The sequence below is a fragment of the Lissotriton helveticus genome, chromosome 12 (assembly GCF_964261635.1).
Source record: "Lissotriton helveticus chromosome 12, aLisHel1.1, whole genome shotgun sequence".
Lineage (NCBI taxonomy): Eukaryota > Metazoa > Chordata > Amphibia > Caudata > Salamandridae > Lissotriton > Lissotriton helveticus.
Window position 1 is genome coordinate 280,782,591 of NC_136073.1, and position 19,607 is coordinate 280,802,197.

General features: G+C 42.7%; 1 protein-coding gene across 1 annotated transcript in view; it reads right to left on the reverse strand.

Annotated features, from left to right (window-relative positions):
• Positions 1–314, reverse strand: part of LOC144798008 (neural-cadherin-like) — a 566,884-nt gene extending 566,570 nt beyond the window's left edge. Inside the window, exon 1 of the mRNA XM_078668798.1 lies at positions 119–314. Within this exon, the coding sequence (XP_078524924.1) occupies positions 119–314 (196 nt within the window). The remainder of the gene's footprint in view (positions 1–118) is intronic.
• Positions 315–19,607: the final 19,293 nt, after the last annotated feature.

Sequence of the window (19,607 nt, forward strand, 5' to 3'; positions counted from 1 at the left end):
TTTATATATCAAATATATGTGTGTAAACATTTACCTCCAACATTATATGACCCTATACACAACCTACTCACTCCCCCTAAAACCTCCATATTCCAAAGCAATAGTAGCAGGAGCTTACCTTCCAAGAGAAAGTATTCTACTTGTCCATGCTCCCCTTCATCAGCATCTTGGGCTAGAAGCTGGTAGACCTTGGAACCACCAGCAGCCACTGGGGAAACCACTGCCAAGTACGGGAAGGGTTCCATGGTCCATTCCGGTGCATTGTCGTTCACATCCAGTACCGTAAGTTGTAAACGAATTAAGAACCAGTTCATGCCTGAGAGGAGAAAGGTAACTTTGAGAAAAAACACTGACCAGCCGAGCTAACAAAATTTAAAATAAAGTTGAAAGATATTCAAATACTTTAACCAAAATAACCACTGTGCCAAAAGCATGACTAAACACACTCACAAATTACACATTTTCTAGTCCAATGCACAAATGGTGCCCGAAATACCTCAGCAAAGTAATCTATGAAACTTAGCTTCAGGTAACTTTTAGACATTGAGATTTGTCATATTAACCAAATATTGAACCACATTTGCATCCCATCCTGCCATCAGAGGTGTTTTAACTTGCGTCACAGCAGACATATAATACGTTTAGTTAGTAGCAGTGATAGCTGCAAACATTTTTTTTATTTTTGTACTAATTTATATAGGTATAGACCCAATACACCTCCATTAAGCTCTTCATTTCCTCTACCAGGTAGTTAAAATGATCACATTTCTCTTTAGTATATTAGGTGGAAAATCCCACCTCAGATGTTTCTACATACACCTATATAGAAAGGACATTTTTATGTCTTGCCTGGGCAGCGCTTGCGCTGTCTCTTCGAGACATGCTGTATTCAGGATATGTGCATAAAGCTCTGCCTACTTTCCGCCCATCTTTTTAATCGGCTCCTGTCCCTGTTCTTTGTAAATGGTGGATTTTCATTGGTCATCAGGCTTAGTAGTCCCTCCTTAGTACCACCGTGTCTCTTCTTGTAACTTTCCATTAGGACATCCCCTGTTATATGTGTTGTTACGCCCTTGGTTTTATTTATTTATTTATTTATTATTTTTTTATTGACAGCACAAGCAATCATTCATTACAGAAATAAAGCATTTTCAAAAACGTTATAGTACACACAGTTCCTTAAAAGCTTAATCAAATAGCAATAAACAATGAATATACAATAGGTCAGAAAAAAATACATCAATTTCATTTTAAAGAATTATCGAGTGTGCTCACAGCTAGCTTGAAAACCAACAAGTCAATCAACTGAATAGGGGTTCACCAATATTAGTAGCCGAGTTTGTTGTTTTCCTAGCCGAAAGAAAGACCTTATTCGGCAGATATCATCCATCAGATTTACTAAGCAGCGTAATCAGTTTCGTGCCAGATAATTAAAATCTTGCGCGAAAAGAATATAAATCAGATCCTTAAATAATAAAATGAAAAAATAGAAACTTTTCCAAAATCTTATATAGCAGAAAAAAATCATTCATTCGTTAAGAGGAAACAAAATATCCCATGTTTTGTTCAATTTCTTCAGGGATCGTTTCCCACGAAATTTCGCAGAGGAAAGTTCCATATCGTGTATCTCATTTATCAAGAGCCACCATTCAGTTACCAGTGGTGGTTTATCTGAGATCCCAGCCCTAGCAATTATCAATCTAGCACAAGAAATTAAAATAAACATTAAGTCTTTGTGGGCGGTGATATTTGGTTGTATTCCCAAAAATATCATCTCGGTAGTTAGTTTAGCGAAGATCATTTTTTTCAGTTTCAACACATTTTCTACGTCATCCCAGAATTTCTGCAAGACCGGGCATGAGAAAATTATATGAACTAAATCAGCAGGTACTAAGTCACATTTTGGGCATTTTGTGCGTTCAGAAGATGCATTATTCCCAGACCGTTTATAAAAATGGAGTGACGTATAGTATAGCTGACATACTGTTTTATACGATTGGAGTTTTAAGCTAGAAGAGTGGGTTAAAGAGTTACTGTTATGAAAAAAAGTGGATATGTTGTGCAGGGAGATAAACGTACCTAAATTAGTAGTCCATTTTTGTGCAAGTTTAATACAGTCGTTAGGTTTGTGTTGACATAAACATTTATACCCCAAGCTAATTATATCTTTATTAGTTTCTCCATAAATGCAAGTCCATAATTCTGAGTCTAAAATTTCCTTTAATTTCATTTTATTCACGAAATAATCATGTATCTGTATATACTTAAATAGAGCATTTTCGGGGAGTTTATAAAGTATTCTTAGGGTATCAAATGTTAAAAAACCTGATGCACCGTATAGGTCACGGAGATGATTTATACCGTGAGTAGCCCATATTTTAACTATTGGGTCGCTAAAAATCTCCGGTAAGCCCGGGTTGTTCCACATGCTTAGCTTAGGGTGGAAGAACGTAGTTTTATAGATAGCCAGGATGATATTCCATATATGGACCGCGTCTTTAGCGGTCTTGAACTTGATTCGTTTGAAATAATTCGGGTCGTTGCTTCTAGCTAGAAATTGTACAGAGTTTGCCCCAAGCATAAATTGGTGAAAAAAATAAGGATAGCTCGAAGAAAATAGGCTGCGTATCCTACCCAAAAAGGAAGCGTAGAAGTAGAATTTATAATCAGGGAATTCAAGGCCACCCTTACTAGCTGCTTGTTTAAGAAAAGAAAAAGCTCTTCGGTTTTTCTTGTAGCCCCAAATATAACTGCCTAGAATACCATCCAGTTTTTTAAAGAATAAGTTGTTAATAAAAAGAGGGATGGACCTAAATAAATACAAAAATTTAGGCAGGATATTCATTTTTATAAGGTTTATTCGGCCAAGGAGATTTAAAGGAACCTTATGCCATTTTTTAAGAAGCCTTGTTGTGTCTTTCAGTAAAGTATCATAGTTTAGAGCCATAATTTCTTTTAAATTAGATGTTATTTTAATACCTAAGTAGTTTGCTGTATGACATACCCCCGAGACTGAGGCTGGCAACTTGTAGTTAACAATGATTTACGTTTTATTCAAATTTAATTTGTATCCTGAAACCAAGCCAAATTCGTCAGCTTCCTTAACGATACCAGCCATAGCTTCCGGTACATCAGTTGAATAAATTGCCAGATCGTCTGCGTACGCTGTAATCTTGAGAGAGTTATTGCCATAAATAAATGGTTTAATACAATCTTGAGTTAGTATCGCATTAATGAAAGGCTCCATTGAAAGAGCAAACAAAAGTGGTGATAAGGGACACCCTTGGCGTGTACCTCTTAAAACCGGAAAAGTGTTAGAAAATAAATTGGCATATCCTATTTTTGCATTGGGGGAATCGTACAGTGCTTGAATCCTGGTTAAAAACTGTTTCCCAAAGCCCATCCTCCTTAGTATAGCCCAAAGGTAATCCCACCCCACTCGGTCGAATGCTTTTTCTGCATCTAATAACACCATACCGAGTGGAGAGGAATTAGTGATGGCAACGTCAAATGCAGTAATAGCAGAATTAACATGTGCTGTTGTGTCTCTGCCCGTTACAAAGCTGTGTTGGTGTTGACTTACCAATTTAGGCATTAGCGGGGCCAATCTCATGGCTAGTAACTTAGAGTAAACCTTAGCATCGGCGTTTATCAAGGAGATGGGCCTGTAAGACCCACACTCTGAAGGTAACTTATCCTTTTAAAAAAAAAAGATAATTTTGGCAGTTTTCCAGGAGTTGGGGGCTTTGCCTGTATCTCCAATTTGATTAATCACTGAGCAAAGTGTAGGAAACAGTTCCTCACTGCAACATTTATAAATTTCAATTGGAAGTGTATCGTCCCCGGCGGATTTCCCCGATGGGATAGAAGAGATAGCCAATTGTAATTCGGAAAGTGAAAAATGTCTATCAAGTGGTTCCATTAAATCAGGTTCCCTATCTAATGTCCAATTCTTGATTATATAATGTTGCATGTTTTCTTCGGTAGGGGTAGATTCGGGTGTATAAAGGTTGCCATAATATGTTACAAATTGATGTAATATCTGTTCCGGTTGGTAATAGCTAACCCCATCTGCCCCTTTAATGTTTTTAATCAAAGTATTGGCCTTATCTTCAGCAACTTTATAAGCAAGAATCTTAGCAACTCTGTCGCCACTTTCATATTGCGACTGTTTATATTTATGTAATTTCAGACTAACTTTCTCTCTTAAAAATGTTTTAGTTTTGGATCGGAGGGTGTTCAATTTAAGTTCCAGTAAAGGTTTGTTTTTTGAAATACGTCCCCCTAAGTTTTCTTGTCTCATAGCCTCAGCCAAATATTCTTCCAGTGACCGTATTCTAGAAGTCATTTCCAAAATCTCATTTTTTCGTTCTTTATTTTGTCTTATAATGTACTGCTGTGCGAACCCTCAAATGCTAGCTTTGCATGCATCCCATACATAAATGGGGTGAGCTGATTCTAAATTGAATTCCAAGAATTCTTTGATATGTTTCTTCAATTGAGAAACAAATAAAGTGTCTGTTACCAAATATCTTGGGAAAGAAAATAACCTAGCAGCCGGATTAATAGATAGAATATTAAACCGTAATATAATGGGATTGTGGTCCGAGGTTATTTTTGGGAAAATCTCCATTTTACAACCCTCCAAGACACGATCTGTCGTCCATGCCATGTCAATGCGGGAGCACATTTGGTGGGGAGCAGAGTAATTTGTATATCCTGCAAGTTTCGGATATAGATTCCTTCAAGCATCTTTTAAGTTATGAATGCGCGATAGCTGCCCTAGTTTTACGCATACGTTGTGAAGGATTCAGCTTTGTCGTATCCTTGGCATTGTTCATGACACAGTTGAAGTCACCCATCATTATTATGTCCCCTTCCCAATCTAAAAGTTCAATATTAAGACAGTCAAAAACACATGCATCGTCGATGTTTGATCCGTACAAGGCACATAGTACATATTTTGAGTTCATTAATTTAATTTGTGCTAATGCCTATCTACCGGCTCTGTCTGCAGCAGCTCTGAGTACCTCAGCCTTAAAAGTTTTCCTCTTAAGAATAGCGACCCCTCTAATTGGTGAGTTCAAGGCATTGCAAGTAATTAGTTCGAATCCCCCTTGTTCCATCATTTTACCGTCCTGAAAACGAATATGGGTCTCATTTAAAAATGCAAAATGAGGGTTATACATTTTCAACTCTTCGAAAACTAGTTGTCTTTTGATTCTATTGTTGAGCCCGGAAACGTTCCATGCTAGGCAGTTTATTTGATACATTTAATCAATTTTAAACGCTGTAAACAGTTCTCATTACGTTTATTCTTTAAATCATTATATAAGTCTGTACATATGCTTGTGCTGTCAGTTTCTCCCTCATTTCCCCTTACCCTTCCCACCCCAACCTTTCCCCCTTGAGCTACACCCCCTGCTCTAGAGGTCCCACCCCAAGTACCTACTCCTTGGTTTTAATTACAGCCTAAATGCACTATTTTCTTAAAGGCCTTCAGACAGGACACTCACTTGGTCCTAAACTAGGTTGGCACTGGTTACTTTACTCGCTAGCACATCTCACATTTATATTAGACCTTCTATAAATTTCCCGTCATCAGCTCCACACAGAGTACAACCTAATCCGGAATTAATGTAATCATTCTTTTGTCACATTTCAAAGCTACTAATTGTATATATGGACATAGCTATTTGAATGTACTTGTGGTACTGTCTTGCATGCAATGCATTATGGGCAGGGTGGATTTACCATATCTTCTGCAGGGTGCAGTACCATATGTGACCAAAAATGTATGATGCTCACTATGGACCTCTAGGAGCAGTTTGCGGTACTGCGCCCAGACAAGCAGTGCTGGTTCCTTGCTCACTAGGGACCTCTAGCAGCAGCTTGCGGTACTGCACCTAGACATGCAGTGCTGGTGCCTTGCTCACTAGGGACCTCTAGGAGCTGCTTGCGGGACTGCACCTAGACATGCAGTGCTGGAGCCTTAGTCACTACGGACCTCTAGAAGCAGCTTGTGGTACTGCACCTAGACATGCAGTGCTGGTGCCTTGCTCACTAGAGACCTCTAGGAGCAGCTTGCGGTACTGCAATGAGAAATACACTGCTGTTTCCTGGCTCACTACACAAGCATTTGCAATGCACTAGGTCTCGCATTAATGAAAGTATGAGCTATACGCATTGCATTATTATTTGCAACGCCAATACCTCAAACTATCAGTAATGCGAGACCTATTGCATTGTAAATGCTTGTTTATATCATCAGAAGGTGAAAGGCTTGCATTTTAATTCTGCATGTTTAACCGTAGGTCCTGTGCAAATATTTACAGAAGTTTAAGTTGTTTTGCATGCTAACATCAGAGGAGCAATTATCTTACACCGTGTGATGGTTACCAAACACGTAACTTAACATTTCTGAAACACTGACCACTTTTGTGAAACCCACTTTTCAAGCCAGGCTTTTTTTTAGTTTAAGAAGAAAAATAACAAGGGAATAAACACTGAAATCGCTTAAGATACGGTTGGCAGAAAAATAATTATGCTTAGAGTTATTTTTCAATCGATAAACAGAACATTAGTTCAAAAATATAATTTTCCTTTAGGGCCTTGGACACACCAAGTGGGAACCTATATATATTTACATATATATTCAATGAAAACAACAAAGGTTACAGGGATAGTAATAGTTAGGATCAGATTTCACTAGTACAAAACCATAGGAATTCAGCAGGTATAGTTACCTGAGCTAACTATAACTTATGACCCCACAATGCACTGCTTATGACCTTACATATTACATCACTCATAACATGGTCAGTGGCATTACTGGTGACATCTCAAATGACCACCATGCCTCGTGGGTGCCCTGGAGCTCAACCAGGGCACCCAGTGTGCAGCATGGGGACCACAGGGAGAGCCTCAAGGCCTCCATGGTCCGAGCTGCCTTGTCAGCTGGCAGAGAAAGAGATGAAAACTCAGCTTTCAGGAGATGTGTGCACTTTGGCAGCTCCAGCCTGCTGGAACCGGAGTGTTTGCCTTTGCTTGGTTGGAGCTGTGGGCCTCTGTCAAGCAAAAGCAAACAGCTATGTCCCGGGGGCTGGCACCCCAGGACGTAGCAGGAGCTCGCCCTGGGGGGTGGCGGTCCCTAGGGTCATAATTGGCTCTAGAAGGGGGGTCACATGTTCTCCCTCTTTAATAGTAATTATATCCCCGGGAAAGTGGTAGTCCCCAGGGCTTGGGGAGTCTACGCGCCACCGCCTATTTATTTAATTTACAGCCCTGGCAAGGTGCTGATCTCCAGGGCGTGGGGTGGTCCATGAGGCCGTGACACATTTTTTATTAAATGAAACCCTGGGGAGGTGATGGTCCCCAGGGCCCAGGAAGAGGTTCAGCGCTTCCCCTTGCCATCATTTTAACATAAGCCCCAGGGGAGGTGGTGGTCCCCAGGGCATAAAAATGCCAGTGGAGGGAGGCATGCCCCCATCCTGGGGCTTTATTAAAAACAAGCTCAGGAGCAAAAACCAGGCAGGAGCAAAGTAAGCTCCCGCTGCACCCAGGATGGGTACATGTTGGGGGGCCCTCTGGCTTCCCCCACAGTAAGTCTCCGGGGGTCATTAAATCCATGTCCCTAGGAGAACTGACTATATGTTTTTAAAACTCTCCCTGCTAGAGCTCTATGCTCTTCAGCTAGAGGGCAGAGCCCCCTTGCGGTCAGTCTACGATTGCACTTTATGGGTATACAACCTTTACAACTAAACTTTTACAACGAACTACCATTACAACGCAACTTTTACAACGCAAACTATTACAACGCATTGCTCTGGGGGGCGCTCTAGGATAGGGAATAGGTTAATTTACTATCCAATAACCTTCCCTACTATCCACAGGGACTGGAGTTGGAATAGTAAATTAAACTATTCACTATCCAGCGCCCAAAAGCATTATGCGTTGTAATGGTATGCGTTGTAAAACTTACGATGTAAAGGTAGGCGTTGTAAAGGTAGGCGTTGTAACGTCATACATCCCACTTTATGACTTGAAAAAAGTTTAAAAAAGAAATGTTGCTTTTTTTTTAAATAAAGTTAAATTAGATTTATTAATGACAATCACTTTAATTACACATTGACCTGTGTGAATTAATTGAATTTAAAAAAAAATAATTAATGGTCACTTTTTTGACAAAGACAATAGGCCCATTTTCTTTATGTTGATATTGTAAACCTTTGACAAAGTCAAAAGCTCATCCTTACTTAAAATGGCACCACTTCTGTTCAGCCATGAGCACCAGTGAAAGTTTGGGCACCATCGTGGGTGGGTGCGGGGATTGGCCCACCCATGGCCGAAGGCTGTGCGCTGCGTGGGGTTGGCTGCCCGCCAAGATAACTATAACTATTGAATTTTAGTTGTTTTGATAGTTTAAAACAGATGTTTTAAATGCCATTTTCACCTAACTATAATATCCCTTTAACCTGTGTTTTTTTTAGTATATATATATATATATATATATATATATATATATATATATATAATACAACAATACTTCAAGACTGAAGTCGGAGCTGAAGACTGACTAGAGCCGACAATGTTATAATACGTTGAATATAAAATGTAATCATACTGTGAAAGCCAAGACAGCAATGGAGACTGAATTATGTTGACAGTATTAAGCATATGTTAGATCTTTAATGCAGTCTTAGTGCGAATGCAGAGACCTCAAGACTGATTTGCATGGACAGTATTGCAGATAATATTGCAGGCACTCTATATAATACAATGAAACTGCAAGAGCAAATACAGATCTAGAAACTCAGAAGAGTGACATTACATGAGATGAAACTTTACTGCACAGTCTTGTAGAGTAGGGTTTACCAAAATATGGGTCAGGACCGATTTTTGGAGGGTCACAAAATTCAATTAATTCTGAAGTTATCTCATGCAGTGCAAGACTGGACGATGCTAGGGATCATGCTTGCCAAATGCAACATAGCTAAACACTGGGGAGCTCCGACATACCAAGAATGGCGCAGTGATATGGACAACGCAATGGTGGCAGAAAGGGAGGCATATACACATTGGGGGTGCCCGAAGAAATGGGAACGCATATGGGGAAAATGGAACTCATATAGAGGGAATATATGCACTCCACCCCCGAGTGAGTCGACAATAGACTCTAGTTGATCAGATGAGGGGCGAGAATACTCTAAGCAGTGCACTGTGTTAATAATTGAAGTACTGAAGTAGCTAAATCGGATGTCACAATTGTATAGAGAAGTGTAAATGGAACAACAATGTCATGTTATATAACCATGTTGTGGAAAGATGAACATGTATTCAATAAAAAGAAATGTAAAAAGAAAAATCTGTTGTTATGTCACGCTTGCAGCGCTTCAAAGACAGAGGTCAAATGTCAGGCTATGTCTTCTGACAAATTGCTGCTTATTTGTTTTAACATGGGTATTGGTGTTTACAAACTCCTCTCACTTTGCAGTCAGAGAAAGAACATTAAAGTGAATTATGTGACAATCTTGCTGGTGCACAGGTGTATGAAGGGAGAGACTGTGGGATGACATTTTAATGAATCCCAAAACAAAATGTAAATACCTATAAATGAACTATGCACATTCAGAAGTTAGGAAAACAAAAAATTAAGCCCATATTTTTTGTAATTCTGAAATGTGATGGGAACAAAGATTTTAATAAGATCAAAACAAATCAAGATACTTTAATTGGTGATGAATAAATGATATATATTTACCGAAACTCAATTTCCATGCTATCATTTATGTGCAATATAGTTATATCAGTAAAACTGTATGTCTGTGCAAATTTAGTGACCATTTCTATGGAAAATGTGCCGTTTGTAAATGACAGTGCACCACCACACAATGCTTTAGTTACATTAAAAAATGGTCTGCGTCATGTCTATTAAAGCTAGGTGGGTCACAAAGGTTTGTCGATCTTAAAATTAGGCTATGGTTCTAAAACGTTTGCGAGGCACTGATCTAGAGTGTATAGCGTTGCATACACTTTACATAAAAGCATCATACTGCAAGAGCAAAGTTCGAATTTTCTTCTTGCCTTTGCATTCAAGTTGAAGTGGGCCTTTAAACAGACATACCCTGTGGGATGTGCAACCTCTTGCAATTGTTATATAGTTCTATTGTGTGCTAAACCGAACACTGTTTGGTCAATTATGACTAATAGGCACTGGTGTAATGGCTCTGAAATGCCCTGAGACCTCCTAATCAGGACTCAGAGAATGTGCTCTGACATTTAAAAAGGTACATGGTTGACTCACTTATATCCACATGGCATAGCCTAACTTACTTGGAAGCCCCTATTATATGGCACCAGGTGTACCCAGGGCCTGTAAGTTAGTATCCCCTCAGGAATGGCAGCACTTGTTGTGCCACCCTGAGAAGGATAAGGAAAAACATGGCTCCCAGTCTGCTACTGCAGACTGGATGGGCAGTTTATAACTGCTCACTCAACTTTGGTATTCAAGATAATGGCAAAGCCAAGACCCCCCTTTTTAATATAAATATGTAAGTCACCCCTAAGGCAAGCCTGTTAAGCCTGAAAGCAGGGTGCTGTATATTAAAAGATGGAACATGTACACTAACATGTTCCAACAGTAAAAGCCCTAAATTATTGTTTTTACTGTGGAAAAGGCTAGTAGCCCCTTTGGCGAGAGTAGAGTTAAAGGCTGACCCCTCAGTCCTGCTAACATCTGACTAGCACTACAAACGTTTGTACTGTAAGGTTTCAAAAAACATCAGTGCAGTAAACGTGATTTAATGGTTACATCCAATTTAATGTCACTGGTGGGCAAAGTGCAACTTTAGAAGTTGCCATTTTAGTGGCCCAAGGTATCCAGTGCCCGTTTATAGTTGCACACAAAATTGTCCTCACAGATGGCCTTCTGCCCTCCTGGGGACACATGTGAACAACTCCCTCAAGAGAACACAATAGAAGCCTAAATGGGGAAGAGTGGTGACCGCTCCCTGACAAGAAGTCAAATGGGTGTTGGGCCAAAAGGTGAGCTTCAAAGGGAAAGCCACTTTTGAACGGCGAATGGCAAACACTTGGGAAAGAGGCTGCTCTATTCTTTAGGCAGACAGGCTGGCACTAGGGACAGAGAAGGGAAGCCAGTTGTCAACCCATTTTTTCAGGGCTGTGTAGCCCCCTTGGTAGCCACACCCTGGGCTGGAGGTAGAGAGCTATGCACACCAAGAGAGGGGTTCTGAAAATGTTGGGAGTGGGCAGAACAGACTTCTGGGATAGCTAGATGCCATACTTCAGAGGAAGAAGTCATCAGGAGGGAGGGCACCTTGTAGCCTATTGGCTAGTACCTGTGACCTCCTCTAAGGGCATTTTATGGGCAGATAAAGGGCACCGCTGGCATCCAGAACTCAGATATAATTGGATTGGATAAGTTAACCGAAGAACGACTGATCTTCTGCACCAAGGACCCGGCGTAGAGAGGCTGCACCGGCATCGACTTCACCTGGTTGCTAGCAAAGGAAAGGGACTGTGCCTGCTGTGTCCTGCTCATGGAGAAGTTGATGCCTGAGTCCAGCCGAAGTGAGAGACTCCAGGTGTCAGTTGGCTGACCACCCGTTCACAGCACAGGTCCACAAGAGCTGAAGAAGCCTGCAGGGGAGAGTTGTTAGCCTAGATCACTGGATCACCAGTGCTCACTGCTGTGCAGAACCAGGGACCAGGACCTAATGCTCAAAAGATGCTACCTAGTCTACTTGAACTGGGAGAGCCATCAGAGTGCAACTTGGTTGCCCAGAAAGCAAGATAACACCAGAAGAAGGGAACCACTAAAACCGCTATACCCGGTGACTGGTAGCCCAGTGGTGACTGGACTTCTGCCAAGCTCAAGGGGACTTCGAGGGCGCCAACCTCTGTGGCCAGGATTACTTCATCAAGCTCACAGACCAAGTAGTCGTCAGAGGAAGATCCCCAACGACTGTGCAGCATTTTTAGCATTCTTGAGCATCTTCACCATCCTGTATTCCTTGCATCAGGACCACTCCATAGAAGTCAATGGCAAGGAGCCACTAACACCGGATCTAGATTGGAGACTGCTTCTTTTGTAAAGGTAATTGTTTCTGTGCACTTTGCTGGTCCTTCTAACTGACTTACCTTCCACCATTGGTTGCCAACAGTAACTTTAAGGGGTCGATTCCGATTCGGGAAAAAAAACGTCCGTACGATTTGTATCCGGAGCCCTCTCCGTACGAATCGTACCCGTCCGTCCGAGTCGCGAAGTACGATCCGTATTCCGTGAATCCGTCTGAATCGGCGCGATCCGTACGTATTGCAAGGCTGAAACCGTGAACTGTACGACTCGTACACATGCCGTATGACCCGACGAGTACGATCCGGACCGGGGTATGAGGACGCGATTCGTACGGTCCACGTCAGGTAAGGGCGAGTCGGACGGAAAAGCACACAAACACATACACACCGTACGGTCCGTACCCCCCATAATCGCAGGGGTACGCAATGTACCCCTGCGATCATGGGGTGTACGAGCCGTACCCCCATTGTACCATCGGTGTACGAGCCGTACCCCCATTGTACGATCGGTGTACGAGCCGTACGATCGGTGTACGAGCAGTACCCCATGTACGATCGGTGTACGAGCCGTACACCCATCGTATAATGGGGGTACGGCTCGTACACCGATCGTACAATGGGGGTACGGCTCGTACACTGATCGTACATGGGGTACGGCTCGTACACCGATCGTACAATGGGGGTTCGGCTCGTACACCGATCGTACATGGGGTACGGCTCGTACACCGATCGTACAATGGGGGTACGGCTCGTACACCGATCATACAATGGGAGTACGGCTTGTACACCGATCGTACAATGGGGGTACGGCTCGTACACCCCATGATCGCAGGGGTACGGTGCGTACCCCTGCGATCATGGGGGGTACGCACCGTACCCGGGGGGCCGTTCCGTACCTGTTTCGGCGCGAACTCTGCTTTTACGGCTGTTTTCAGCTCCCGTAGAAAAAGGGTCGTACGGTGCATACCCGACACGTATCGTACTTGCTGGGTCGTAAGAACCAGCCGTGAACCGTACAGATGTCGCGTACAGCGGGTTCCGAGGGAGAATCGTACGGAGATTAGAGTCGTACGCTGTCTTGTACGACTATTACGGAGTACGGCTCCTGGTACGAATCGTACTTCGTCGTACGTACAGGACGTTTACAGGTACGATTTGTACGGGGAAAAAATGCTCTGTACGACGATTCGGAGCGCTTTTTACCGGATCGGAATCGACCTCTTAGTAAGTGCATTGATAAATACCCAAGTTTTCTTGAAAAAGTGGCACATTTGTTACATTTGCCAGCAATTGTTTGTGGTTAAGTAAAAAGTGTTGATTTGCTATACCTTGTAAATTCTGTATCTGCGGAATGCTCCAGTGGATCTTTTTCATTTTGGTGCCAACAATTATATAACAATCTACTTTTTATAATTTAGTGTTGGATTACTTAAGTGTCTCATTTATCTCTTCTTCAATTGTTTTGGTGCTGTTTAAATGCTTTGCGCTTATTTTGTTTAAGCCGGACTGCTCATAGCCACAACTACCCAGGGTTGAGCTAAAGGTTTAACCAACGTGGTCCTAAAGGGGTTGGTAAGGATTGGTAAGTCTATTACATAGTAAAGTCTCACAAACCCAACATTTAATACACCCCATTTTCTCACACCTACCATATGCATGTTTGTGTACATGGCTTTCCATATCCGCCTAGTTCTAGTTATTTAAGACTTCAATGATTCACACTGTGTGCTTTTATGAACATCCCTGTCCTTTGGCATTTGTGTACAGATTTTGTGTAGCAAGAATATGCTTTGTGTTAACTTACATGAAATATGCCTTGTTTGTTGTGCTTAGTCTTCCTTCCCTGGACAGTTGACTGCGCACCAGACACTACTTCATCTTCAGAACAGTAAGTGGCGATTCTTTGTGACTGAGCATTGCGCGGCTGTGATAACTGCACTCCTGAGAGTGCCTCACATAGTGCTGTTCATCAAGGAGGCTGTCACACAGCACTGCACTTGTGAAAGCGTTAACTTTGCACTGAACTTCCTGGAGTGTTCCACATACTGCTGCACCCCTAGGAATGTTACATACAGAGCTGCTCACCCATAACGGTTCTCCTTATCACTGCACTCCTAGGAGCACTCAACACGGCGCTGCACTTCTAAGTATACAAATAAATCAATGGACGGAATGCTTGAATTAATCTCAGCCGCTGGTAATTACTCAAGGGGAGCATCACAGTTCATCGTTATTTTGCACACCATGCCACCTCAGTTTGGACCCAGCCATATGCAAATTATTCTTGACACTGCTCCAATGGGAACAGTCCAGCTCGAACCGCTGGCCAGATCTTCCCTGAACCGGAACACAAGCAACTCAAGACCAGTTTCACCCTTATTAGGGCTCATCAGTCAAAGATAGCTTGGCTCATGTGGCAAGCTTTACCTGGCTAATGAGCCCTAATAGGTGAGAAACCCGTCTTGGGTTGCTTGTGTTCTGGGTCAGGGAGAACATGCCCTAGCATGGAAAATTGACCTTGACTTCAAAGCAGCAATTGTTCTCTCACCTTTCTTTCTATTGAATCTCTTTCAAATCTCTGAGTGCAAACTACTCTAAGTTGCATGCCTGTTTGCACGGGTAGTAGATGTTAGATAAATGCAATTACCATGCAGTACAATATAGTCATATATGGACATCTGCTCAGGGATATGACCACTTCAGCCATGAAACAGGCTGCAACTGATAATGAAATGCAAATGCCACAGTGCCAGGAAATAACCTACACCTTGTATTTATTTATTCACTACCCCCATATAGGTATGTGAACATGACAAAGAAATACCTACAGTGAAAGGCAGCTGCAAGGCCGTAGCCCACACGTGTAAGCACTGAAGGCCATAGTAACATTGATGGAGCACAACACACACATTGTGACATTTATGAAAAAAGCAGTTGAACAATTTATAAAAAGTCATAGGAATGGCAACAGCACATCATGCGCATGAACACATGGAGACAGGGAGTAATACCTACCACTAAGACCTTAGAGCACAGACGCATTGCAGTTGTCAAACCAGTAGGTTTGGCATCATCCATTTCATCTTACTGACAGAAAAAGACGGGGTGAGAGGTCCCATCCTGGTGGGTGAGTGAGGTGACTCTAAGAAGCAGGGGTGCTGGCCCACAGGGATGTCTGGGGCCTACACAATCCTATTGGGTTGGCAGCCACGTGTTGCACCCAGATCATCAATCAGTTTGGGCTACATGGAGATCCAATACAAAGGCAGCAAGTGTAGGATCACCGGGGAGGTGCTTAATTTGAGGAGGTGGTTTTAAGTGGTGCCCACCGGCATGAATTTTTTAGGGATCAGCACTTTTTATTCCTCCTCAGACTGACTCAGAGCAAAGCCGTGAAAAACACACAAGGGAGAAAGAGAGAAAAACTGTGACAAACGAGAAAGCTTGAACATACAAGAGAGATTATATGGCAGCGATTGTCTGGTGGTGGATGAATGAGGTGTGAGGTGCAATTAAGATCATGCAGACCTGGCATGTGACAAGCGATAGCTCTGGCTGCGACTTCTGAGAAAACGTGTGCTTATTATTTTACAAATTAAGCACTCCACCAGGGCCTTGTGCAGTGTATTGCTCATTGGGGTGAAGGTCCTTCCAATTCCCCCTCCCTCTAGGGCGGTGACCAGAGGTCTCATTAGAAAGAGACAATGGAACAGGAGAACTAAAGTCAACAGTACTAGGAAATAATATTGAAATCGTGAATAGTGTGGGAAACAAGATACAAATCTAGGCCCAGAGCCTTGATTTCTCTGAGACATCTGTATTTATATTTTTAAAGATTTAACAGGTGGTTGCAACCTCCAGGTGAAAGACTGTTTGGATCAAATCTACTTATACTCCTCTTTTTCTCTTTCTTAACGAGGCATAGATATGTGATCCTGTATGAGCGAGCAGTACAACTAGAACCCCCCCTCCCACCATATATTTGCTTGCTGAATATTCTATACATATCATTTAATTCCAATATCCTTTCAGCTTCATTCAATTGTTCGCTCGCCAGACTTTGGGGAGAGCTCTAGCTGGCTTCATGCAGACCTTTTCTCTTTTCAGTGTAGTGACCCCTTCCTGTGCATGTGAAAGACATGTTGGCTCTGCTAGGACTCCCAACTCTGTCCACCTTTCTGGTCTGTCAGGGTATTCTCCTGTGAAATCGGTATTTTGGGCTCTTCCCATTGTGCACAACATGTCACTTCAGGTTTAAGAACCTTGACTATGTCTTCAGCTGTAACCACAGAAGAGTCAAGACCGCGCTCATCAGGTTTACGTTCTGCAAAACCAATGGTGATGTTTTTGGTCTGGGACACAGTACAATGCTTTCTGAATGTCTTTTAGTTTCTTGACTGTAGAATTAGTGGACAATTCAATGTTGGCTTCGTGGCATTGCAGATGTCCTTTGGCTAACGCTTGCACATTGTCTGCAATACAGAGCTTTAACCGTCCAATGTCTCTCAATGGGCATGACCGGATCACTACGCTGGACACAGAATTATATATGGGTATCAGTTCCCAAGTACCTGGCCTTTCACATAACACTGTACTCCAGGTAACCATGTGGTTCTTCCAGCACACCGTCAAATACAAGCACGCTTGGGGAAAATGGGTTCCATGTTTGATACGTAAACAGTAGAACACCTGGCACCCATCATATCAGATTCTTTAACTTCACTCATTTTCTTAAAGTGATACCTCATTATCATATCACGAATGAAGACATACACAAATGAAGTCCACCTGACCCTGTTCTGACCTTATCAGGCAAACCAGGGAATGACTCCATTACTTCAATGCTGCCAACTGGAGTCAGGCAGTCCACCTTGATCACCAGCTTTCTCAGGTCCTCCTCTCATCGAGTAGCAACTCTGAGGAATGGAGCATAGATCAATTAAACCCACTTGCAGCCTCTGGAAATTGGGATCACTCTAAGGATATGTCGCAGAGAGTTAGGGTAGCACTCAAAATATGAATTACCCCAAAGGCCACTTAAACACTCTTATCTGTGTTACCTGTGTCAAACTACAGCCCTCGTATTCGGTCTTTCTGATCTGGACTCCTCTCTCTTCTCCCTCTAGTCCTCAACATGTCCACACACTCCTTCACCATAGCAGCAGTGCCAACATTCCAAGGGTGACATCACAGAAGCTTCGTCTCTGGTTGGCATAGTAACCTTCTGTATAGCATCAAACACAGAAACACCTATCATGCATATACAAAAACAGTGGAAAATCAGGAGGACATGCAAATCTTAACCAGTAAATGATCCACTGCCACTGTAAAGGCTGCACACCAAGTAACAATGAACCACTAAGCACTTATTCCCACATAGGCACTAGATTTGTTTTCATCATAGGCGCTAGACACAGATATGAAGACCTGCTCTGACACTGTGGCAGTGAGTACCAACAACCGCGAAGAATGAAAGGCTCAGGGAATTGGTGGCACCTCTATGCATGAACAGGTATCAGAACTAGAAGGGAGACTCAACATCTAAGCGATTTTGATAATAGATTTGCTTAGATTAGTGTCTTGCTGGAAGAGGAAGGGTAGACCCAACGAGAAGGGGCAATTATGGTTAAAGACACTGTCAATCTCTTCTTTGCAGTGAATGGAGGTTGGGACATGATCTGTATTTTTCATAGAAGGGTAAAACACCTTGTGTGGTCCCATAATTCTTATCGCAAGACAGCATTATTTCTGGGAAATGTCCAGAATCTTCTCTATATTGAAAGGATGGAAGGCTATGTGACATAAGAGTTCAAGGGTGTTAGTCTTTGAGGACTTCCCCACACGCACCGCCTCTAAACTTCAAGCACGCAGGTCACCGACTCACTGACTGTGGAAAAAACAAATTAGGAATGAATTGAAGTTCCAGATCTCCATTTCTTTTGAAGTTTACGTAGAAAGCTAAGCCTGCCCTTTTCCACTCGATTTAGTGATAATCACAGAGATGTCGACATGAGGTCAGGCCCTTATTCAGAGAAGTCCATTGAAAAGGGAGTGAGAGTGGGTTGCAGGATTGCCCAATTGGTTTCTGCCTACCTTGTGAGGAGGGGTTTCTCCGTAATTTATAGGCCTACTCCAAGGCAGTCTGATGTACCTTTTTGGCCCCATAGGGAAAACAATGGCACGCAGTGGACAGACCTTTTGGGTCATCAAGATTCCTGCTTCTGGGTGAGCGACTTGGTGTAATGTTCCAACAGGGAAATACCAAGGATTGTTAGGGGTGATCCTACCCTTGAAGACCTTTGGTAATTCAGGGCAGATGGCCACCTCTAACGCCAAGCTTTAATTCAGGCCCTCCTGACAGCTCTCTATGGTGACCCACTTTCACTGCTTATAAGACCGTGCTAGCGATCTATCACAAGCTTTTAAAAGCTGGCCTGGACAGCTTTTTGGGAGAAACAAACAGACATTGCGATCTGGAGTACAGAAATCAGAGTTGATCTCCTTTTTCATACGAAGAGTGAGCAGCATTAGAAAAGATGTGAGAAAACGTGAAAGAAAGCTTTGATTCCACTTGAAGATGAGCTTGTTGGAATTTAGAACCGAGGATTTATTATAACAAGAAGCTTTCCACTAAAGTATAGAACAAACTGGGACAGGGAGGATCTTCGAGATGATGCCTCTACCGTCGAAAAGGGACACCCAGCCAATCATGCTGCTCTGATGGGGTCTGCCGTGTAACTGAAAATGAGCCTGCGGTCCACGGCCAATGACCGACTGCGCTTCCTGGTAATTAGCCCTGCATGGCTGACACTTTGCTATCAGCCACAATGACTTGTTTTTAGTCTGCCGCTCACAGCCAGCTGCCCAAGGGGGGAGTGGGTACAGATTAGGAGGCAGCAGCTGCCCACGGTTATCAATGAGACCAGGCTGCAGGCGCGTCATTTTTGGAGTTGGAAAAGGAAAACATGTAGGAGCGTGTAGAACTGGACCGGGTGTGTGGATTTTTCTGGTTCATGTACATGCGTCATTCAATGCTTTCGTGCCTCTGCGTTTGTGTGTGTCTGTCTGCCATGTGGCCACCCCAGGGTATCTGTGGCCATTCAGTAATATCTGGTAGCAAAAACCTGGTACGTGGTAGCTACTCATTATCATCTCATTTGTGGCCACTAGCCTTAGGCAAATGGTAGTCAGTACCCCTGGCAACTAGGTGTATTTTGAAATACTGGTGGCGTTTTATGGATTATGGTGATCCCTGAACTCTTGCAGCCACATTGTGGACAATCTACGCATAATGCAGATCTTATTAGTACATAATGGACCTCCTACTCTGATGCATTATACTGCTTCTTCCTTGTGGTCGCCACCCACGGCTTCATATCGGTATTCTCATGTAAAATGGCATCTCCAACACCCAGTGACTGCCACCTGCAGACACCTGTATCCACGTCATGTTGTTTGAGATGTGCCTGTGAGGCACATTGGAAGTGGAGCAAAGACAGCGCAGCTCCCAA